Source organism: Cucurbita pepo, chromosome 2, assembly GCF_057944985.1.
Source record: "Cucurbita pepo subsp. pepo isolate OVF chromosome 2, ASM5794498v1, whole genome shotgun sequence".
Lineage (NCBI taxonomy): Eukaryota > Viridiplantae > Streptophyta > Magnoliopsida > Cucurbitales > Cucurbitaceae > Cucurbita > Cucurbita pepo.
This window is the reverse complement of record NC_141799.1, coordinates 7544306-7568078: the sequence shown is the minus strand read 5'-3', so window position 1 is coordinate 7568078 and position 23773 is coordinate 7544306. Positions and strand designations below refer to the sequence as shown.

Sequence of the window (23773 nt, the reverse complement as noted above, 5' to 3'; positions counted from 1 at the left end):
CGGAAAAAGATATTTCACTTCAAATTATTAAAAATGTACCATAAAATTTTGTTGTAAGTCAGAATTAATAAAAGAAAGTTCCAACTTAGAAATATTAAGGAATGTTAAGTGGGACATTTCAGTCATATGGTCGTATGGTGGAGAATCGCTGCGAGGGTCATAGAGAAGACAGAATCGTTGATGGAGGATATATTCTAGTAAGAAATAATCACCGCCACTGTGTTCGCAAATCTCTCGGAGAATTTGTGAATCCATTTCCTTTTGTTCTTTTTCATTGAAAGAAAAAAAAAAAAAAAAAACTTGAGAAATAATGGGAGCAGAGAAGATCTACAATGGCTCTCTGGATTTGGGAGGAGCTGTAGGAGATGGAGAAGGCAACCCCGAGTCGTATCGGTTATCTACTCTTTCTGTCGACCTCTCTCTTCCTCTTCCCGCCATGACCCCTCGCATCATGTTCGTATCAATTCCTCTTTCAAATTGTGTTTGTCGTGTTTTCCTGCTTTTTTTTTTCTTCTTGTTTTTCTATGAACTTGATAGTTTCATCTCCTACCTTCTGGAGCTCGCGGAATGCGGTTACTGAAGCTAATTCTGTAATATTGTTTGTTTCTTTTTGTTCTGAATCGTTTTCTTGTTTTTCTTGTAGCGAGCTATGTAAGGATCTGTTCAACGAGTGGTCGGAGCTGGATAATTCTCGGTTCTCTGTTGAAACGGTCTCTGGTGGAATCACTAATCTACGTGAGTGTTTGCTTGCAATGTGTTTCTTCGTTCAATTAGGTGAAAGAAAGATTGTGTTCGAGGTTGCGGTTGTTACTGATTTCTTTGTTGCTTGTGGAATTTGTTTTTCTGACTTCTGCAGTGCTTAAGGTTACGGTGAAAGAGGAAAGCGGTAGTTGCGTTTCTGTCACCGTCAGACTATATGGACCTAACACGGATTATGTTATTAATCGTGACAGGGAACTGCAGGTGACTTGCGACGCTTTTTTATCGACTGTTGAGTGTTTAACTATCCGTTCCTTGTGTACGCTAAGTGTTTGGTTTTAGTCTGTGTTCTTTAGGTCGTCTTTCCCTTTTTTCCTCTGCCTTGGCGGGCATGGGGTTTCATCTTTTAGCACAGTACGCCCTAGAACAATCTAATTGCATACTCTGTAAATCAAAAGCTAACCGTTCTTACCATGGAACGGTGATATATAGGTTTCATTTATTAGGTATGCTGTAAGGTTGATAAAGCTACCGGATTCTGGATGCATGGTTCTAGCAGTTAGCAATTCGATATTGATCTCTATTCACCTCTATAATTACAAACCAACATATGTTATAAGTAAGAAAGCTAAATTTCAGCTATCTTTGAAAATATTCTCATGAGATATTTGGTGTTCGGTCATGGTTACATGATAATCAAGAATTATAGCTTTGACGTAGAAGAAATCTATCATGCTCAAACCTCATTTGTGTTGGTTCAGAATTCAAATGTATATTAACTATCTTGTAATCATTCCCAGAGTATTGATTCAACATTTACAACAGTGGTTATATATTACTAGTAATGTTGTTAATTTGTGAATGATCAGTAAAATTGTTTTTGGTGTTCTGGTTGGTGTGTATACAACTCTTAAGATAGGCAATATTCTGTTAACTTTTGTTTTATGCATATATACGAGTGTCGAAGACTTATTCGTTGTAATTAATTCACATTTGTTAAGGAGAGTGTCTATTGTTTTTCTGTCTGTAATTGAGTCTAAGTTATCGTCTCTATGAGGAAAATCCTAATCTTGAGAGAGAGATTGCAAATTGCCTGGGTAAGATCTTGTGACTTTCAAGATTTTGATATTTGATTGGACTTGTTGCGGTCTCTTTGACGGTGTAGTGTAGGTCTTATAGCTGAATCTCTTAAATCCTTATCTTCTTTCTCTCCTCCACAATTTCCTATATATTTCGTTCCATTTTACTTTCGTAGGGTTTTTCCTTCTAGTATTATGATCTTACCCTCCTTACTTATGGGTCTTGAATCAAGAGGTTTCAGGAAAGTCTGGATTTCATTAAAATCTAGAGTGTTGTCTTAATCAAACGATGAATTTTTAATTTTTATCTTGAATTTGATTGTCCAAATAATGCTACTCATTGTTTATTTCTCACTTGACTTCCCCTCCCTTGTAGCGGGTGACTTTTGCTTATATCATGTTATTCACTCTGTAATCTCATGAAATCTTGTTTTAGGCAATCAAATATCTTTCAGCTGCAGGATTTGGTGCCAAGCTTCTTGGAGTTTTTAAAAATGGTATGGTGCAGTCATTTATTCATGCACGAACCCTAGAACCATCAGGTAAGAAACATTCAGAATCTATCTGATTTAGACGTTATCTGCAGACAATCCAATTCTAGCATTCAATGTTGAAGATTGCTACATTATTATATAGCCTTTCATTCTCTAGTGGCTGCATTGAAATTTTCGTAGTTAAGATCTATGTAGACAGAAAATTAAATGTTAATTTTATAATATCCATCTTTAATGGTTGGATCTTAGTCTAAAATTTGTGTTTCACGTTTAGCTGCCATTTGTGGGTTGGGATTTGAACATTGCTCTTGAGATTCTTAAAAATTTCCAGTAGTAATAGTAACAATTCAAATAGCCCTTGATTGGGTTCGAGGATATTGTTTGGAGTTTCGAAAATGCTAGCCTGTCACGGAGATGTGTGGCTTTGAGAATTGTAGCCTGTCATAGGGGATGTGTGGCTTCCGCAGACTTGAGGGTAATATTGTGGAGGATACTTTAATATGCATTAGTTGAGTTTAAAATGAAATTGGTTTGTTTTGGAGGTCAATTAAAAAGACGAATTGCTTTAGTTCACTAACAAATGGACTAAATCGACCTATACCCTGGTTTGGTGCAGGCAATCAATTTTTTATTTTTTATTTTTTTATTTTTTATTTTTGGATTTTGTAACCCGTAGTTTGAGTTGTCCAACTTTTGGTCATCAATAGAGTTGCATGTGTGTTTTATCTTGAAAGTGCTTTCCCCATTCAATCTCTAACGTTCTCATGTATCAAGTGCATATCTTTCCAACCTTTTTTTCTATCTCTATGGGGGTATCTTTTGTAACCTATGATTAATAACAAATATTTTGTTACCTTCGCTTGGTCCTGCAGATATGAGAAAGCCAAAGCTAGCTGCGGAAATTGCTAAACAGCTTAATAAATTCCACAAAGTATATATTCCAGGTTCTAAAGAACCCGAGTTATGGAACGAAATTTTAAAATTTTACGAGAAAGGTTATTTTTCTTGACCAAGAACAAGCTTCTTCTGGTTGGAGGACCTCTCATGCGGTTAAGCATTCTGTTTTCTTTTGAACTGGCTTTCATGTTTCTCATTGTTGAGTTTCAGCCTCTGCACTGCAATTTGATGATACTGGGAAGCAAAGTATATATGATACAATTTCATTTAAGGAAATTCATAATGAAGTACTTGAAATTAAGGTAGTTTCTTCCAATGAAAACTTTTTTAATGATATTTGTAGTAGCTTTTGATTGCTTTTCAAGTGACGAACTGCTGTTAATCATACACATATATGTATTTAGAAACAGAGTCCTGTTTATTGATGCAACTCATCATAATTGAACAGGAACTAACGAGCCTCCTCAATTCCCCCGTAGTGTTTGCCCACAATGACCTGCTTTCTGGGAACATAATGCTAAATGAGGAAGAAGGTAACCCCTTACAATAATATATTCCATTTCTTCTGTTGATTCCTTCAAATTCTCCATTACCATGCATTACTTCCTCGTTCATATAACAATACATGTGTACTCCCCTCGTGCCCTCATGCACTCACATTTACTTATCCTTTTCTATTTTTCATATCGCTTTCTTTTTCCCTTCTTTATGATATGAATTACGAGGATGGGCTATCATATCGCAAGTATTAAGGATGTTAATGCCTTATGAACAATAGGAAACGGTAGTCTGAGTTATTAGGAGGTGGGAGTTGGACTAGATGCTGATTGGTTCTTCAATTTGTAGTAATTCTTAAGCGACATCATCTAAATTAAATCTTTTCTGCTTTCCAAATAGTTGTGCAAGGGGAGATTTTATATCAAAGTTAAGTAATTCTTCCTTGGTTTGGTTTTACTTATTTAAGTTTTAGCTTTTTACCTGTTTGAAGTGATGGCTTTAAGAAGTTCCTCCGTAGAAAATAAATATTTCTGCATGTCCCAATGATTTCTTAATACTTCTCTGAAATGATTTTAGTTGGAGGAGAGGTTTTAGGTTTTTTTACCCCTCGTATGATTTTATACCAACTGTTTGCCTCCCAACGATCTAAATCAGAAAGATTCTCATTTCTTTGGTTCTATCTTTGTCGTTTGGTGTTATTAATGTGACAAATGATGGACTTGAAGGAATATAAATATCAAGATTGGGAGGGAGGATTTGGATGAGGATTTTGATAAAGAGTCTGATATTAGCATTAGTAGTTTAGATTTAGAAGGTTTTTGGGTGGTCCCTCCCCTTGGGGGGCTTTCCTAGAAGATATGGGCTCTCTCTTTTTATCAGTTAATTAGCTGTTAAGATTTTCCTAATACCTCACTAAAATGGATTTTAAGGAAATTGTGGAAGATCAAGCCATCGATAAACCTTTTCAAAGCTTGAGAAGTTTTCCTCTTTTATTGTTAGATGTGGGCTTGAAGTGTATGAAATCCCTCATTCTCCGACTACTGCAAGTTAGATTCTGTTTCATCCAGGGTTCGTTTTTGAAGATTTTGTTTTGGATATTTTCTGCCTTTTCAGAGGGTTTAAATTGTCAGCTTGTGTGTAGTCTCTTTTAGTTCAGTCAAAGGGTTTTTTTCCTCCTCTTTTGTCCTTTTGTGAAGGAAGCTGTCTAACCTGGGATCCTATTGGGCCTTTGCAGTTTACTTCTATTTAAGTTGTTAATTTGCTTCTTTGCTGCGGTCCTCTGTTTTTGGTGGTTTTGCCCTCTCTGATGAGGTGGGCTAAGGGCAGCGTTTTTTTAGTGGCCTTCCTTTTGTGGTTTACTTTTAGTGTCGTTCTATCTCGCTTGGTGGGGTGTGGTTCTTCTCATTGCCCTTGCTTCAGTCTTGCCAAGTTTGTTTCGTTTAGGGCTCCAAGTTTCTTTATCTTCTTGGCTTTCTTAATTAGAGTTTTGTTATCAGTTATGTTGGTATTTTGGGCTTCTTTTTTTTTTTTTTTTTTTTTTTTTTAAAATTCTATTTTACTTCCTTGTGGAGTTATATCCTTTAAGCATTAGTCTTCTAAATTCCATCAATAAGAAAGTTCTTTTCTTGTTAAAAAGGAAAAAAAAGAAAAAAAAAAAAAAAACTCTAGCTGTGCAAGGGACAATATAGAGTGGCTTTGACCGTTGAGAATGTACAACTTAGGAGATGTGGGAGTAGATGAAATGGTAGTATGTGTGGTTTAACATTGGCATAGGACTTCATATCTGGATCTTCTTCTGGTTAGCTAATTTATTTTCTCAGAATAGTGAGAGGGAACTTGACGACCAAGGATTGGTTGCGAGTCTTAGTTTGATTTCTGTGCTTTCCTCCAATAATACGCTCATCCTATTGACCTCATTGTGCATCTTACAAACGTACAGAACGACTCTACTTAATTGATTTCGAGTACGGATCATACAGTTACAGAGGCTTTGACATTGGTAATCACTTCAATGAATATGCCGGCTATGACTGTGACTATAGCTGGTAGGTTCATAACCTTCCTTTCATCTGGAAATTTTCATTCTAAAATATAGGAACATTCGAGTTTGACTTTTAGTTTACCAATGGTTGAGCAGTTATCCATCCAAGGAGGAACAGTATCATTTCTTCAGGCATTATTTGCATCCCGAAAAACCAGACGAGGTGCGTTGACATGATTTATATGTGCTTTTGTGTTCCTACATGATTCATATACTAATCAGAAGTAGTGTAATTTTGTGAAAGGTTTCTCAAAAAGATCTTGAAGCTCTGTACGTGGAGTCAAACACCTTCATGCTAGCTTCTCACTTATATTGGGCTTTATGGGCGCTTATACAGGTACGTACCTTACTCCATTCACTGCCCTTCTATTCTCAGTAACAACAGTAACCATGAACTATTTGACCAAAATGTTGCGTTTTATCCTCCTGCTTTATAGGCAAGGATGTCCCCGATCGATTTCGATTACCTTGCTTATTTCTTCCTGCGATACAACGAATATAAAAAGCAGAAGGAAAAATATTGCTCATTGGCAAGATCTTTCCTTTCTCGATCAGGATTGGGTTGTGAACCTGCTTAGAAGATACAATTGGGAGGAGAGTAGGATCGGCAATCAGTTCACATTCTATAAAACATGTAAGCAATTCTTTGTTTACTGGTTTTGTTTCTTATCTATTGTAAAGTGGTCTTTTGTATTCTAATAATTCGTCGTGAGTTATAATAGATTTGGAAGGTATTTTCTTACTATTATTGTTGATGATAAAAGGACTAAGTGGTTGAGGTATCTATATCTATTACTATATCTGTTTCATCTCAACCTTAGCATAGAACATAGATTGTATAATAATAGATAGAAGTGACAATCGTGTTTGATTTGGGTCACAAATAGCGACTTACAAATCATCTATAACAAATTTTTGTTCTAAAACGGTTAAGATTTGCAATGAAATGTTAGAATGTTGTAAGACTCGCATTGAAAGGTATTTTTAAAACAAAATCTGTTTATGTTTTTTTAAAAAAGAATATAAAACACAAAAGTTTGATCATTAGTCGTATTTTGTTGCTATTTTTTAATATATTTTATCTATTTATATATTTTGTATATTTATCATTAGTCGTATTTTGTTGTATATATTAAGTTATTCTCAGTATAAATGTCCTTTTATGCTCAAAGTTTTTGTTGTTGTCATGTGAATATGATGTTTTTTTTTTCCCTATTTAAATTTTAGAAACAACAATTGGCACCATTTATGACAGAAAATATTTCGTTTATGTGATTAACACGCCAGATTAAAGGATTAATAAGAAGACGGAGAAAACCAACCATATTCCCAAAATCCTCCCTCTGTTGATGAGGTCACTTTGGCCTCACAGACTAAACATAATCACTCATAAAAAAATTAAAGAACAAACCATCAAGGTTTTTGCGATCTTCATTTTAGTGATGAGATAAATTCAGCTTCATCCTCAGCTTTTTGAAGTTTAGAATCCACGTGAGTTAAATACAAAAGAAATCTCAAATATAGTGGGATACAAAATTCAAAACAAAAGACCATAAGACTATTTGACACAGATCTATGGATCCCCTTTAGTTGCACGAATCTACAGCATTCCCACCGGTGATGGTTATTTCACGAATCATTTGAAACAGAAAAGTAGCATGATTGAGTATAAAATACTTAATAAGAACTTCACCTGTACTTTTTAATCAAATTCTATAAGGCTATTTACCACATGGCTAAGTCGCCAACTTTTTCGATCAACTAATCTTGAGTTCTTACAATTTGATTTACCTTAAAAGACCCTACCTCTTTGTTCATAATTGGTCTATTTGAGCTCTTATCGACTCTCAATGTGTTGTATTTGGCTCCCTTGGAGCATGTCTAAACCCTTTTGAGTACTTATTTGGTCTTGAGCTTACTTAGATTAACCCTACTATGTCCTTTCCTATATCACTCGTCTACATGTCAAGTATTTACGAGTTTTTAGGGCATAAATCCCAAGAATATGTGCTCGTATTTTTATGACTAAAGGGTATCATTTTTCATGGAGTACTTTTTTACCCTGAATCTGAGAAAAGAAAGAGTTCCGTAAATATTCCATTCCAAAAAGAGAAAGTTCGAAACAATTGGGATTTTTTTGGAGATTGGATGCAGTTACTAATTCATGATCTGGCATGTACAGAATGAAAACTTCATTCTCGATTCTACGAGAAGCGGTCTGGTGTCCGAGCCAATTGGTCAGACGACGAGGACACGACTGTCAAGTTTCGTAATCGCTTTTGAACTAATAGCTGGAACTCGACTATAGAACCCGGCATTGATAGCACTACTGCCGTCAAGAACCCGGCCTCGGGCATTGGGGACGCCGTCTTCGGAGCACCGAGATTACCTGAACCTACACCTTATACGATATGACCTGACCCACAATTGGCTAAATCTCGTGAAACCATTTCATAGAAGTTCATTGCCAGCGGATGAAAGCATCACCCAATTGATCTTCATATTTTTGTACATTTAACGGTAAAATAAAAAAATAAAAAAAAGAATTTTTTTTGTTCAAAATACTGATCAGTAAAAAATGACCTATTTTGAGCTCAAAATTAATTTTTTTTTGGTGTGGTTATTTCTTTTTAGTTCCTTCCTAAGAATTCTTTCATTTGTTCCTCCCCAATTGGAACAAAAATCATGAGAAATAAATTAATTGGCTTAATCTAATGCCAGGTGTGAAAGTTATCTATTTATAATTAAATAAATTAGAAGGATATGAAAATAGTAATAAATGAAAATGGGACATACGTATGCTAAAAAAATATTTGACTATAATAAAATATCAAATATGATATATATATGATAAACTATAATTTAGTATTAAATATCCTTAACAAAAACCATAAAATATACCTTCAATTATAATGAAATCCACCGACTTGTAAAGTATAACGAACACTTTTCATTTAAAATACAAAGGATATAGAATGTAAAATACATTTTATTTAAAAATACAAAATAAAGTGCATGAGTTTGAGTACATTGAGCCTGATAAATAAAACGACTTCAAAGATTAAATAGTTGAAAACTAGGCATGACTTTCCTCTACCAGCTCCTTCTTGATAACCTGAAAAACATAGAAAACATGGAGTTACAAATACCCGGTAAGTAGCCTACTTTCGACCCTTAATTGTGTTTATGGAGAATGCTAGGGTACCACACTCTTTTCTTGTCATGCTCTTATTCTTATCTTGAGAACTTGGGTCTTTAGATTCTGTTTTTGAGATTTGAGTTCTTATCATGGTTCTGGTCTAAGGACCTTAGTTTTGAGGTTTTGGGTAATAGTTTTGAGAACTTGGATCTTGATACTTCTTCATGTTCTTCCTTGGATCTTGATACTTCATGTTCTTCATGTTCTTGTCTTTGGTACTTATTTATTGTACCTTGTCTTTGGTACTTATTTATTGTACCTTAGATACTCCCCTTAGTACTCTTGATCTCGGAGACATCTGGATGTGGACTAGGATTTGGATTTTGAATTTGGTCCATGGTGCCTCCAACATCTCTTGGATTAGGATTTGAATTAGGCTCGTTAGTACCCCTACATCCCCTTAGGCAAAATTCGGATTTGACATATAGAGGCCCTGACATCCCCTTTGGTCTAAATCCAAATTTGCCTTATAACCGGCGGTCCTAAATCCCTTGTGTCCCCTATGACGTGGCCCTATGATTATGAAGTATGAAAGATCCTAGGTGGTTTAGAATGTCACCTAGTAGTCTTCAAATCATGGTAGCCAAGACTTAAAAGGTTGTGCATTTTCTTATTGTCATCCTTCTTGACATAGTCCTTGACCTTGGAGCATCACATTAAGTTCATGAGGTTCTTAAGCCTCAACATTTCATACATGGTCTTTCATGAGTGTCATGCCATCATCAAACTTCCTCGATTTCATAGATTCTCATGTGAGTATTCTTGGTTCATGATTAAGGTAATATACTCTCTTATGCTAATGGGAAACTTATCTTAGTTTCTTAACGTCTTGTATTATGAGTCATGTAGTCAACCAACTTAGTTTCTTAACGTCTTGTATTATGAGTCATGTAGTCAACCAACGTAGTAGCTATCCTCATCATGCCTCATGACTACTCCCTATGAAGACTTAAAAGGTCACATGATCGGTAAACAACATGAATGTGACATCCTGCGATAAACGTGACCGAGACATCTTAACATGGGTAGGATGAACTTGCAAGTATGGACGGACATCCCCTAAACATGGTGCAAGGTATCTCATCTAGACAAGGAAAACATGACATCCAATTAAAATTGGTACGGGACATCCCATCTACTTGAGGAAATCAAGAAATATGTCATCATGCTAAAGTTAGCGCACAACATCCAACCTAAATGAGGAAAACATGAACATTCCGCTAAAGCTGGCGCCAGGTGTCACAATCGCACTTTTGAAGGCAGCGGACTTGCGATTGTGCGGCGCTCACTTTCCAACGACAAGTGAGCTAAGCCAATTCGTTCTTGCGTCGCCTACGGCCAAGCGACGTATGCTCGAGCCTCTAGCCTCGGTTTTAAGAGAAGGTTTAAGAAAACGAGGGCAGAGAGAAATTTTCGAAAGAGAGATTTTTGAAAGAGAGATTTTTGAAAGAGACGTTATATAAGCAAGCAAGAGAGAAATAACAACGGCTCACAATATATAACCTTAGGTAGGGAGAAGTTGACAACTAGTCATATCCCCCTATAGTACATTCTGAGGCATTTCATGTCTGGCAGGCCTAGACATGATATTTCTGAAACGTTATACTTCCTAGAAATACAAAAGTAAAACACTAGAATATGAAAAGACATAAACGGTTGGGCTTGTCATGGGCAACACGACAAAAGTAAAACACTAGAATATGAAAAGAAATCAAGGGTTGGGCTTGTCATGGGCAACACGACAAAAGTAAAACACTAGAATATGAAAAGACATAAAGGGTTGGGCTTGTCATGGGCAACACGCCTTGGACGAGCATGACCGTGACATCCTCCCCCACCTAATTGATTGACGTCCCTGTCAACCGACTACTTTCGAACCTGGCGATGTGGGTGGCGGCGGAGTCCAGATCTTCGGCGCGTTCCCAGCTAGTTTCCTCCGTAGGGGGATTCTTCCATTTGACAAGGAATTCACGAATCGTCCGTACGGGTCTTCCTATCTTCCTAACCCGTCAACCGACTACTTTCGAACCTGGTGATGTGGGTGGCGGCGGAGTCCAGATCTTCGGCGCGTTCCCAGTTGGTTTCCTCCCTCCTCCGTAGGGAGATTCTTCCATTTGACAAGGAATTCACGAATTGTCCGTACGAGTCTTCCTATCTTCCTAACCCTGTCAGCTAGGATCTCCTCTATTTCTTTATCTCCTACCCTCTATTTCTTTATCTCCTAACCCTGTCAGCTAGGATCTCCTCTATTTCTTTATCTCCTACCCTCTATTTCTTTATCTCCTAACCCTGTCAGCTAGGATCTCCTCCTGTCAGCTAGGATCTCCTCTATTTCTTTATCTTCTACCCTGTCAGCTAGGATCTCCTCTATTTCTTTATCTCCTACCCTGTCAGCTAGGATCTCCTCTATTTCTTTATCTCCTACCCTGTCAGCTAGGATCTCCTCTATTTCTTTATCTCCTACCCTGTCAGCTAGGATCTCCTCTATTTCTTTATCTTCTACCCTATCAGCTAGGATCTCCTCTATTTCTTTGCTGTCTCTTTGTTTCAGATCGATGCTCGGTCTTGTGATTACATGTAATAGTCCAAATCCACCGCTAGCAGATATTGTTCTCTTTGGGCTTTTCCTTTCGGGCTTCCCCTCAAGGCTTTAAAACGCGTCTGCTAGGGGAAGGTTTTCACACCCTTATAAATGGTGATTTTTTCTCCTCCCCAACCAATGTGGGACATCACAATCCACCCCCCTTCTGGCCCCAGCGTCCTCGATCGTACTCTTTGCTTCCTCCAATCGATGTGGGACCACCCCCAAATCCACCCCCCTTTGGGGACCAGCGTCCTTACTGGCACACCGCCTCGTGTCTACCCCCCTTTGAGGAACAGTGAGAAGGCTGGCACATCGTCCGGTGTCTGGCTCTAATACCATTTGTAACGACCCAGATCCACCGCCAGCAGATATTGTTCTCTTTGGGCTTTCCCTTTCGGGCTTTCCCTTAAGGCCTTAAAACGCGTTTTCTAGGGGAAGGTTTCCACACCCTTATAAATGGTGATTTGTTCTCCTCCCCAACCAATGGGGGACAACACAATATAATGTAACGGAACAAAATAATAATAATAATAATAATAATAATAAGGGTCGTCAGCAGAGCCGAAAACTTCGGCGAACGCCGAAGTTTTCGCTCGCACACGACCCACAAAGGGTGGCCGAGGGCTAGGATGCCAGAGAACCGGTCCCCAACCTTCAACCACCCTGAAATGACCTACAAAGAACAAAAACAGTGAAAAAAATGAGAAGGAACAGAAAACCCCGACGGAACTCCGGTGAAGCCGAACCATACGAGATCGACGTCAAAACCTCCATTTCACATCACAAAAGTAATCCCAGAACCCTTTACACACATCAGGGGTAGGTTTTAGACGAATCCCTTACACTGAACACTGTCGGCAAGGAAGACGGAACGTCGGACTTCCGAACTCCTCCAGATCCGGGAGTATAAGGCCCTTACAAACAAGATCTGTACCAAAAACGGGGTTAGGGTGAAGAAGAGTCTTGGGAATGGAGAAAAAAAGAGGGGAAAAGGACGTTAAGACGACATTGTCGAGGAGAGAGAAAGGCCGCCAGAAAATCGTGCAGGCAGTCGGGCGAAGAGGACGAAGTCCGACCCGAGGGCCGGATCTCGCAACCCAAACCGAACCCAGTTCCCTTAGGTCGGCCCAGATCCTGACAGTTCTCGTGGCCTAAACGCTCAAGCCAGCCCGCCTGCACTTCTTTCCTTCACCCGCGAACGGCCCTTCACCCGCGAAACGGCCCATCACCTGCAGACGACCCATCACCCGCGAACGGCCCAAGACCCGCGAGCGACCCGATAACCCGCGCCTCGACCCGAGACCCCTACACACGCGTTGCTCTCTGATTGTGCCATGTGGCACGTCTGCAGTGCGGCTCCCCTCGGCTCCGGCGGCTTATTCGGCTCGGAAAACCTATTTCCAGCCCGTTTAACACCGTTTCGACCCTCCCAGACCTAGTTTCAGCCCTGTTTAAGGTAAAAATGGAACATTTTAAGGTCGTATTTCACAAATTCAAGTTGGGAAATTAATTATATTTGTGAAACACTAACGAAAGTGACGAATGAATCGATAGGAACCAACCACCAACGGAGGCGTAGAACGTTCACGAGGAGCTAGAAGCTTACGTTATATTCTAGGGAGTACTTCGGCTAAGGCCTACCAAGTAAGTGGCTCACCCATCGTAGGTTACGCGTTATTTGCTGTATGTTGTCATGTGCCCGTGGATTTGCACGTGTCATTAAATTGTATGCTAGTTTAATATGCTTAAGTACGAAGACATGTGAACGTGTATGTATGCTATGTATGCTGCTTAGTTTGATGTGATAGGTTATGCATGTGACGATATGTGGTCCTTGAATGATTATGCCATGTTTGTATGGAATATGTGAATGTGAACAGCATGAATTGTATGACATGAAACACGGTAAACTGTCTGGAATCATAACCTCGATAGAAATGTGAACTAAAAATGCGAATGACATGAAGCATGGAACGTGACAGGGGGGTTATGGTCATTAAAGATAAATGTAGTAATAGGGGGACCTCATGCATTGTGTGTGTTCATGCATCTAGGGGATACCCCCATCCCATCACGAGGGTACGGAAGCGTACATCCAATGGCAGGACAACGATCGTTATGCATTGCATAGCGCTGCCGTGACGGTTCTAGTTTTAACGGGTCCCGGCATAAGGGGCTCCCAGAGTATGCCCGCCGGATAAAGACAGTGGCCCAGCGGTGTGCGAACTAGCTGGTGAGCCCATACTCGCACGTATGGGCTGTGTAGAGTATATGGTACACGTCCACGATTACCCGTTAGGATTGCACCGTAGGGAAAACGAAATGAAACGAAACGAAACGATAGGTCCCATCATTTCATTGCATGTGATTGTTGCATAACCCCGATAGGGGGTCACTTACTGAGTATTCTAGAAATACTCAAGCCTCGTGCTACTTTACTTTTGCAGATAAGGGCAAGGCACCCATGTGATAACAATGGTGGCATCGTACACCTCAGGACCGTGGCACATGCATAGGATAGTTGTTTGTTTTTTTTTTTTTTTAATTTCGTAGTCTAGGCTGAATTCGGTTTGCATCATTAGTATAGGTTAGTATAGGTTGAAATATTTTTGCATAATAAACCATGGGGTAGAATAAAACATTCATTTGGTTTTGGTCACTTTCCCTTTATTTTCAATAATGTTCTCTTCTTTTTTTCCTTGTAATCATTTTCTCTTTCACGAGGTAATAAAAGGCGAGAGTAAGTCGCATTTATGGATAGAGCCCATTTAATGTATATTCCGCATTTCAAGGTGTAATAATGATCTTAGATTAAATAGGTAAAATATTAGGGTCGTTACAGTTGGTATCAGAGCTCTAGGTTATAGATCTTGTAGACTAGCATATAGAGTAGCCTTGACATGTTCCACGGTCCAATTACCGGTGACTCGTCGTTGCCAGGTATACCTTAAGTAGGATGAAGGATGTATGAGCTTTGTGATATATTTAATGTTGTTGGCTATAAATGATGCATGACATGATACTGTATGAAAATGTGTTGTGATGTGAACTGATGTAATGCATGTCTTTACGTTTTACGTTATGATAGTTATGTTTTCTTCTATATGAATTATTAGATAGGATGTAAGGAATGTGTAAGTAAGTCATAAACTTAGCTAGAATCCTTCTCTTGGTTTCTAGAACCATGCCACACAGAGGACGTAGAAGAGGTAGGAGAGGGAGAGGACGACCTCCCATTAGGAGAGGGGGAAGAGGAGAAGCCGATAGAAGCTCTTCCCAAGAGGGGTCGACTACCGGACCATATGCATTTGTACAACCTCCTGAATACGCACCTCCCCCACAAACCGTACCACCTTCTGAATACCCACCTCCCCCACAAGCTGGACCCCCTCCTGAATATGCCCCGCCCCCTCAAGCTGCACCACAGGCCGGGTTAGACCCCGCCACAAAGTTACTGTTGGAATCCCTCCAAAAAACTATGCAAACCATGCTAGACACACAACAGGCCACGTTGTTGGCTACGCAACAAGTTGCGGCAATGGCCACGCAACCAGCCAACGGTGGCCACGCAACCAGCCAACGGTGGCCATGCAACCAGCCAACGCGGCGGCCCCGCAACCGGTGGATGCGGTAGCCATACAACTGGTCAACAACCCGCATCCAGATAGGGGTGCGAGTTGGTTAAAGGATTTCAGACGGTATAACCCTCGTCCTTTTGTAGGTTCAAAGGAAGATCCCACAGCGGCTCAGATGTGGATCGCAAACATAGAAACGACATTTGAATCAATGAGATGCCCTGATGAACATAAGGTGGCATGTGCGACATATGTGTTACAAAAAGATGCATAAGTGTGGTGGTCGGATAATAAACAGAGCATCAACCCGGGCGAGGGAGTTACAACGTGGGAAATCTTTAAGGAAGCCTTTCTAAAATATTATTATCCAAAGGAAACCCGTATAAAGAAACAACAAGAATTTAACAACTTAACCCAAGGTGATCGCACAGTGGATCAGTATGATCAGGACTTCATGAGATTGAGAAGGTTTGCACCGTCATTAGCTGACACTGAAGAGAAACAGACAGAAAAATTTGTGTTGGGATTGAACCCGAAGACCCGCCGCATGTTAGAGGCCTTTAACCCAAAAACCTATGAAGAGGCCCTAAGAACGGCCAAGGCCCTAGAGGAACCCCTAGAGGAAAAGAAAACAGAACCAACGGTTGTCATAGGGAGGAAACGCCCTATCGAGGTTGAAACCACAGAATTCCAACCACCGCCCCAAAGACCTTGATATCAGAGTAGGCCACCAGCTCCACCCCTAATGGCCCGATACCTAGCAATGGAGAAGCCCCTGTGCCGTAACTGTGGAAAACAACATGTTGGGAGATGTTTGGTGGGCTCAGGTATGTGCTATATCTGTGGTCATACAGGTCATGTGGCCAGAACTTGCCCTACAAGGAGCTCGGGAAATCCAAGGGAACCCCTTAGAGGACTGGTCATTCGGGAGCCCACCATACAAACCCGCCCACAGACCAGGGCATATGCAACGACCAGTAAAGAGGCGGGAACATCTGGCACCGTGGTGACAGGTACGCTTTCTATACTAGAACACTTTGCGTTGACATTATTTGATTCTGGTTCTACCCATTTCTTTGTTGCTTTACCATTTGTTAAACAAGCAGGGTTTGTAGTAGAACCCTTAATGCATGTATTGTCGGTCGGTACCCCAGCAGGGGTAGACTTAGTTACGAAAAATAGAGTAAAGGACGGACAAATGGTAATAGCAGGACAAACCATCCACATAGACTTAAAGGTAGTAGATATGACAGATTTTGACGTCATACTAGGAATGGACTGGCTAGTCGAAAACTTTGCTAGCATAGACTGCCATAAGAAAGAGGTGATATTCACACCTCCCAACAGACTTACCTTGTTTAAAGAAACCTCCACAGGTACCACCCCAAAAATAATATCGATGATAAAAGCGAGACGCCTGGTACAACAAGGGGGGTAGGCGTTTCTAGCCTGTGTAGTAAGCACAAAAGGAAAGAAAAAACCCATAGATACAGTACCCATAGTAAACGAATTTATGGATGTCTTCCCGGAGGACCTCCCGGGAATTCCTCCATCGCAAGAGGTAGACTTTGGAATAGATCTGGAACCAGGAATGAGACCCATCTCTAAGGCCCCGTACCGCATGGCACCAGCAGAACTAAAAGAACTTAAATCACAACTGCAAGACCTGTTAGATAAGGGCTTCATTCGACCTAGCGTGTCCCCTTGGGGTGCGCCAGTGTTGTTTGTCAAAAAGAAAGACGACTCAATGCGTTTATGCATTGATTACAGGGAATTAAACAAGAGGATGGTAAAGAACAAATACCCGTTACCCCGTATTGAGAACCTATTGACCAACTACGTGGGGCGACAGTGTTCTCTAAAATAGATCTTCGATCAGGATATCATCAAATTAAGATTAAAAATGAAGACGTACTAAAAACAGCCTTTCGAACCAGATATGGCCACTACGAGTTTGTGGTGATGTCTTTTGGTCTCACCAATGCCCCAGCGGTATTTATGGAATTAATGAACAGAGTATTTAAAGAGTGCTTAGACTTGTTTGTGATCGTGTTCATAGACGATATCCTGATATACTCGAAAACGGACCTAAAACACCAAGAGCACCTTCGCAAAGCCTTAACTATCCTAAGGGAGAACAAGTTGTATGCCAAATTCTCCAAGTGCGAATTTTGGCTACGAAAGGTTTCGTTTCTGGGGCACGTGGTGTCTAAAGACGGAATCTTCATAGATCCCAATAAGATAGAAGCGGTCACGAAATGGAAGCACCCAACAACGTTCACCGAGATACGAAGTTTCTTGGGATTGGCGGGCTACTATCGAAGGTTTGTCCAGGACTTCGCTAGAATAGCCACGCCTCTCATCCAATTGACAAAAAAAGGTGTACCTTTTGTTTGGGACGATACTTGTGAGGCCAGCTTTCAAGAGCTTAAACAAAGACTAGTATTCGTCCCAGTGCTCACAGTTCCAGAGAGTTCTGTGGGATACGTGATTTACAGTGATGCATCCAAAAAGGAGTTAGGTTGTGTACTGATGCAACATGGCAAGGTTGTTGCGTATGCACCATGTCAACTAAAGGATTATGAGAAAAACTATCCTACACATAATTTGGAGCTGGCAGTAGTAGTGTTCGCGTTAAAAATTTGGCGACACTACCTGTATGGCGAAAAGACCCGGATCTATACGGACCATAAAAGCCTAAAATATTTGTTCACGCAAAAAGAATTGAACATGAGACAACGTAGATGGTTAGAGCTGGTAAAAGATTACGACATAGACATCCAGTACCACCCTGGAAAAGCAAACGTAGTCGCTGATGCACTGAGTCGAAAAGCAGTACACTCGTCGACCCTCATCACTAGGGAGCCACGAGTGCGAACTGATTTCGAACGGGCTGACATAGCAGTAGTAACCGAAGAAGTTGCAGCCCAAATAGCTCGACTGACAGTGCGTCCCACGCTCAGACAAAGGATCATAGACTCACAACATGGGGATCCAAGCCAAACCAAAATCCTAGACCAATTGAAGGTAGGCCCAGTGGACGGATTCTCTAAGTCAACAGATGACGGATTATTATGTCAAGGACGTTTATGTGTCCCACCCATGAGCGAAATAAAGAATGAAATCCTAACTGAGGCACACAACTCACCTTTCGATACATCCAGGTGGAACAAAGATGTATCAAGACTTGAAACAACACTTCTGGTGGCGAAGTATGAAAAAGGATATCGCAGAGTACGTGAGTAAGTGTCTGGTGTGCCAACAAGTAAAAGCCCCTAGGTAGAAAATCGTCGGGCTACTACAACCTCTAAGTATACCGGAATGGAAATGGGAAAACATTGCCACGGATTTCATAGTAGGCCTACCCAAACATTAAAGAGATATACGGTAATCTAGGTAGTCGTGGATCGTCTGACAAAGTCGGCCCACTTCCTACCGGGTAAGGCAACATATATGGTAGACAATTGGACCCAATTGTATGTGAAAGAAATTGTGAGGTTGCATGGGGTACCGGTGTCAATTGTGTCGGATCGGGACCTTCGTTTCACATCGGCCTTTTGGCGCGGACTCCAAAAAGTGATGGGTACCCACCTCGACTTTAGCACCGCCTTCCACCCACAAACGGATGGCCAAACGGAACGGTTAAACCAAATCCTGGAATACATGCTTCTAGCATGCGTTATGGATTTCACATGGAGATGGGACACTAAACTGCACTTAATGGAATTCTCTTACAATAACAGCTTCTAAGCAACCATCGGGATGGCACCCTTTGAAGCGTTGTATGGAAAACGATGTAGATCCCCATTGTGCTGAAACTTGTAGGAGAACGAGAACTTGTAGGACCCGAGCTGGTCCACATCACCAATGAGGCAGTACAGAAAATTTGAGCAAGAATGCGTATCGCACAGAGTAGGCAAAAGAGCTACGCCGACGTTAGGCGTAGGAATTTAGAGTTCGAAGAGGGAGACCCAGTGTTCCTAAAAGTAGCTCCTATGAAAGGCATTCTAAGATTCGGACGAAAGGGGAAGTTAGGCCCCCGATTTATTGGACCGTTCGAAATTTTGGAAAGAGTAGGTTCGGTAGCTTACAAACTAGCTTTACCACCTTCGCTTTCAAGCGTACACAATGTATTCCATGTGTCCATGTTAAGGAAATATATTGCAGACCCTACGCACGTAATAGACTACAAACCTCTCGAAATCGAGAAAAATTTAAGTTATCAGGAGAAACCGATTAAAATCCTAGCCCGAGAAGTGAAAGCCTTACGTAATAGAAATATAGGTTTTGTTAAGGTATTGTGGCGTAACCACCAAATCGAGGAAGCTACGTGGGAACGAGAGGAGGAAATAAAGGAAAAATATCCCGAGTTGATCCACGAGTTCGAGACTTTCGAGGATGAAAGTTCTTTTTAGGGGTAGGTAATGTAACGGAACCAAAAAAAAAACATAAATAAATAAATAAAATAAAATAATAATAATAATGGGGGTCGTCGGCAGAGCCGAAAACTCCAGCGAACACCGAAGTTTTCGCTCGCACACAACCCACAAAGGGCGGCCGAGGGCTGGGATGCCAGAGAACTGATCCCCGACCTTCAGCCACCCCGAAATGACCTGGAAAGAACGAAAACAGTGGAAAAAACGAGAAGGTTAGTATAGATTAGTATAGGATAGTTGTTTGTTTTTTTTTTCCATTTCGTAGTCTAGGCTGAATTCGGTTTGCATCATTAGTATAAGTTAGTATAAGTTGAAATATTTTTGCATAATAAACCATAGGTAGAATAAAACATTCATTTGGTTTTGGTCACTTTCCCTTTATTTTCAATAATGTTCTTTTCTTTTTTTCCTTGTAATCAGTTTCTCTTTCATTAGGTAATAAAAGGCGACAGGCGAGAGTAAGTCGCATTTATGAATAGGGCCCATTTAATGTATATTATGCATTTCAAGGTGTAGTAATGACCTTAGATTAAATAGGTAAAATATTAGGGTCGTTACATTACATTTCGCTGGTCGTCGTCTGGGTCAGGGTGATAAGGCTTCAAGTTGCTCACATGAATTACTGGGTGGATTTTCATCCATGTGGGTAGCGTAACTCTGTAGGAGGTAGCCCCGATCTTTTTAAGGACTTCAACCGAGCCTTCATATTTTCGAACTAGTCGCTGGTCCTTTCAGCTGCAAAATCTGATCTGTTCTGGTCTCAACTTGATGAGGACTTGATCTCCTGCTCGGAATTGGAGGGGGCGACGCTTCTTATCTGCCCACTTCTTCATATGCTTGGAAGCTTTCTCTAAATATACCCGGGCTATATCTACTGTCTGCTTCCATTCTCTTGTGAAGTTTTGAGCTTGAGGGTTTTTCCCTCCATAAAGATGATCAATAATATGTGGTAAGGCCGGTTCTTGTCCACTTACAATTTCGAAGAGACTCTTCCCCGTAGACGAGCTCGTTTGACAATTGAAACAGAATTGGGCAACATCTAGTAGTTGTATCCAGTTCTTCTGGCGAGCGTCGACGAAGTGACGTAAGTATTCTTCGAGAAAGTAGTTCAACCGTTCCGTCTGTTCATCGGTTTGAGGATGGTAGCTCGAAGAGATGTTTAGTCGTTCCCAAGAAGGCGAATAATTCGGTCCAGAATGTGCCAATGAATCTACCATCCCTATCACTGATGATGCTCGACGGAATGCCCCATAACTTGACAACGTGTTTGAAAAATAGTTGGGCTGTTAGTTCAGCCGAGCATAATTTGGGAGTGGGACCAAACGTCGCATATTTCGAGAACCAATCTACGATAACCAAGATGGCGTCATATTCTCCGACTTTTAGGAGGTGTGTTATGAAGTCCAGAGACACTTTTCCAAGGTCATGTTGGCACAGGTAGAGGTTCCAAGAGTCCCGAGACTTTGGCTTTCTCGACTTTGTCCTGTTGGCAGATGAGGCATGTCTTGGTGTACTGCATGATATCGTCCCGCATATTCGGCCAGAAGTACCCTTTTTTTATTAGGGCATACGTTCTTTGCCACCCAGGGTGTCCTGCCCATAAGGTATCATGACATTCCTGAATGAGCTTCTTCCTCAGTTCTCCCGTTCTTGGGATGTATAATTTGTTTCCTTTAGTCATTAGAAGGTCTCCCTCGATCCAAAACTGTCGTGTCTTCCCAGCTTTAGCTAGTTCGACGATGGCTTTGGCCGATGGATTTTTGTGACGCATCGATCCATCGATCTTACTTGAATGAATATGGGCTAACATGAACAGGGCCGCATGTTCACCCTTCCAACTCAGCGCATCGGCTGCTTGATTACTCTTTCCTGCCATGTGTTCGAATTTGAAGTCGAATTCCGCCAACGACTCCTGCCACCGGGCTTATTTTGTCGTCAATTTTGGTTGATCGAAGAAGTGGCAAATGACGCTGTTATCCGTCTTCACTATGAACTGTGATCCCAAGAGATACTATCTCCAGACGCGTAGGTAATGGACCACAACCAGCATTTCCTTTTCGGAGATGGTGTATCTCCGGTTCGCATCGTTGAGCTTTCGACTTTCATAAGCGATGGGGTGGCCTTCTTGAATAAGGACACTGCCTAGGGCAAAGTCAGAAACATCTGTCTCTATTTCAAATGGCTTTGTAACATCTACTAACCCAAGGACAGGACCCCTCGTCATGGTTGACTTCAGATCTTCAAAGGCCATTTGACATTTATTTGACCACGACCAAGGGTGGTCTTTCTTCAGAAGCTCTGTTAATGGGGCGGCTCGCCGTGAAAACCCTTCGACAAACCACCTATAGTAGTTTGCCATGCCGATCGCACCTCGGATACGGAAGTAGGGATCTTTCACTCTTGGATAACTTTTATCTTGTCGCTATCCATGCCGATCTGTCCACAACTGATGACATGTCCAAGGAAGTTAATGCATGTTTGTGCGAAGGCACATTTCTCTTTTTGGACGTACAACTAATTCTGCTGCAGCTTGTCAAACACCAGCTTCAAGTGCACCTTGTGTTTCTCTAGGGTTGTGTTGTATACGACTATGTCATTGAGGTATACTATGACGAACTGATCCAAGTATTCGTAGAAAACTTGGTTCATTAACGTGCAAAACGTAGCTGGGGCGTTTTTCAAGCCAAAGGGCATTACTAAGAACTCAAAGGCCCCATATCTTGTTACGCACGTCGTCTTGGACTCGTCCCCTTTGGCAATACGTACTTGGTAGTACCCTGATCGTAAGTCCAACTTCGTGAAGTACTTGGCCCCGTGAAATTGGTCGAACAAGTCGGATATTATCAGCAGTGGGTATTTGTTGCGTACTGTCACCATGTTTAAGGCTCTATAATCTATGCACAGACGCAACGTCCCATCCATCTTTTTCTGGAATACTACGGGGGCTCCATAAGGTGCTTTTGCCGGGCAGATGAATCATGCTGTCAACAACTCATCTAATTGTTTCCTCAATTCGGTTAGCTCAGGGGGAGCCATCCGGTACGCGTTCTTCGCTGGGATTTTAACCCCGGGGAGAGTTCAATTTCGTGATCAATGCCTCAACGGAGTGGTAATGTTTGTGGTGAGCTCTCTGGCATTATGTCAGCATAACTGTTTAGTACCTTCTTGATTTCGCTTGGAATAGTTTCCTCAGTGGTCACTTCTTCCATCAGTGGTATAGTCATAAATGTAGGTTCCTCTCGTGCGAGTCCTCTTTTCTATTGTATAGCTGAGATCATTCTAAGATTACCTGGTTGCTTGATGCTTGCAGGTATTACTGTGGGGTTGCGGTCGGTGATCACCAAACATTTCGCCAGTGACATTGGGATAACTTTGTGTTCTAAGAGGAACTTCATCCCAAGTACCACGTCAAAGTCGTCCATGCGAACCACGACAAGGTCTAACTCTCCTGTCCAAGCCCCTAATTTGGAGGGAACTCTTTTGGAAACTCCCACAATAGGCAAGGCCTCGGAGTTGACAGCTTTCATTTTTCCAGGGTTCTTTTCTATGGTGAGTCCCAATCTTCGTGCTTCTTGATCGGCGATGAAGTTATGGATCGCTCCTGAGTCTATCAAGGTGCTCTTGCTTGGTCAAGAGTTTATTGTCGCATCCACAAACATAAGCCCTTTCTCTATTATCTCCTTCGGGTCGACCTTCCGTTGGAGGGCTGACAAGAATTTGAGCACGCCCATTCGGGGGTTGTCTTGATCTTCCTTCTTGTCTAGCATAGTCTAGATTCTTGTGTCGTTGCTCTCTTGAATGGACACTTGGAGTGCACTGAGAGAGGCCCGATGAGGACAGTAGAACATTTTGTGGGGGCCTCTACACAACAGACATTGTAACAGTGTCGTCGGGTGGTTCCTTTGAGGGTAAGGTCCTCGAGATGTCCCCGCTTGATTGTTCTGAGGAGATCTATCTGTCCACACGCTTGGTCTGTCGTTACTTCCGTTTGGCCTATTGGGGCTTCCATTTCAATGAGGCGGCTTATATGTTTTGCCCCCAGTGTTTGGGGCCTGCGTTATTTTTCTTTGGTAACCCGCTTCATTCCCATAGTCCAGGAGTCTCTCGGCGCTGGTAATTGCGGTAGCTAGGTCTTGGACATTTTTCTCGTGTACTTTTGTTTTGGCCCACGGTTGTAACCCATTTATAAAGAAGAACACCTTGTCCTTCTCTGATGTGCCCCTGATACCTAGCATCAGGGTCGAGAACTGTCTGACATAGTCCCTTATGCT

At 41.3% G+C, this 23773-nt stretch overlaps 1 protein-coding gene across 2 annotated transcripts; it reads left to right on the top strand.

Moving 5' to 3' along the window:
• The first annotated feature begins 104 nt into the window (after nucleotides 1-104).
• Nucleotides 105-6492, top strand: LOC111784589 (putative ethanolamine kinase). Of its 2 annotated transcripts, none has more exons than XM_023665239.2 (11): nucleotides 105-453; nucleotides 644-735; nucleotides 857-963; nucleotides 2215-2320; nucleotides 3145-3216; nucleotides 3380-3471; nucleotides 3618-3702; nucleotides 5607-5712; nucleotides 5805-5871; nucleotides 5953-6045; nucleotides 6146-6492. In XM_023665239.2, exons 1-11 carry the CDS (start codon nucleotides 311-313, stop codon nucleotides 6284-6286), a joined length of 1104 nt encoding a protein of 367 aa, XP_023521007.1. In that variant the 5' UTR covers nucleotides 105-310; the 3' UTR covers nucleotides 6287-6492. The 2 variants fall into 2 exon arrangements, with proteins under 2 accessions (XP_023521007.1, XP_023521006.2); XM_023665238.2 differs by having other exon boundaries at nucleotides 106-453; nucleotides 3145-3267.
• Nucleotides 6493-23773: the final 17281 nt, after the last annotated feature.

Bases quoted from the DNA above. Each gene is read 5' to 3' on its own strand.
- LOC111784589 (XM_023665238.2), top strand. From the start codon at position 311: ATGGGAGCAGAGAAGATCTACAATGGCTCTCTGGATTTGGGAGGAGCT. The intron at 3,472-3,617 runs GTAGTTTCTTCC...ATAATTGAACAG, and splicing joins ATGAAGTACTTGAAATTAAG to GAACTAACGAGCCTCCTCAA. The intron at 5,713-5,804 runs GTAGGTTCATAA...ATGGTTGAGCAG, and splicing joins TATGACTGTGACTATAGCTG to TTATCCATCCAAGGAGGAAC.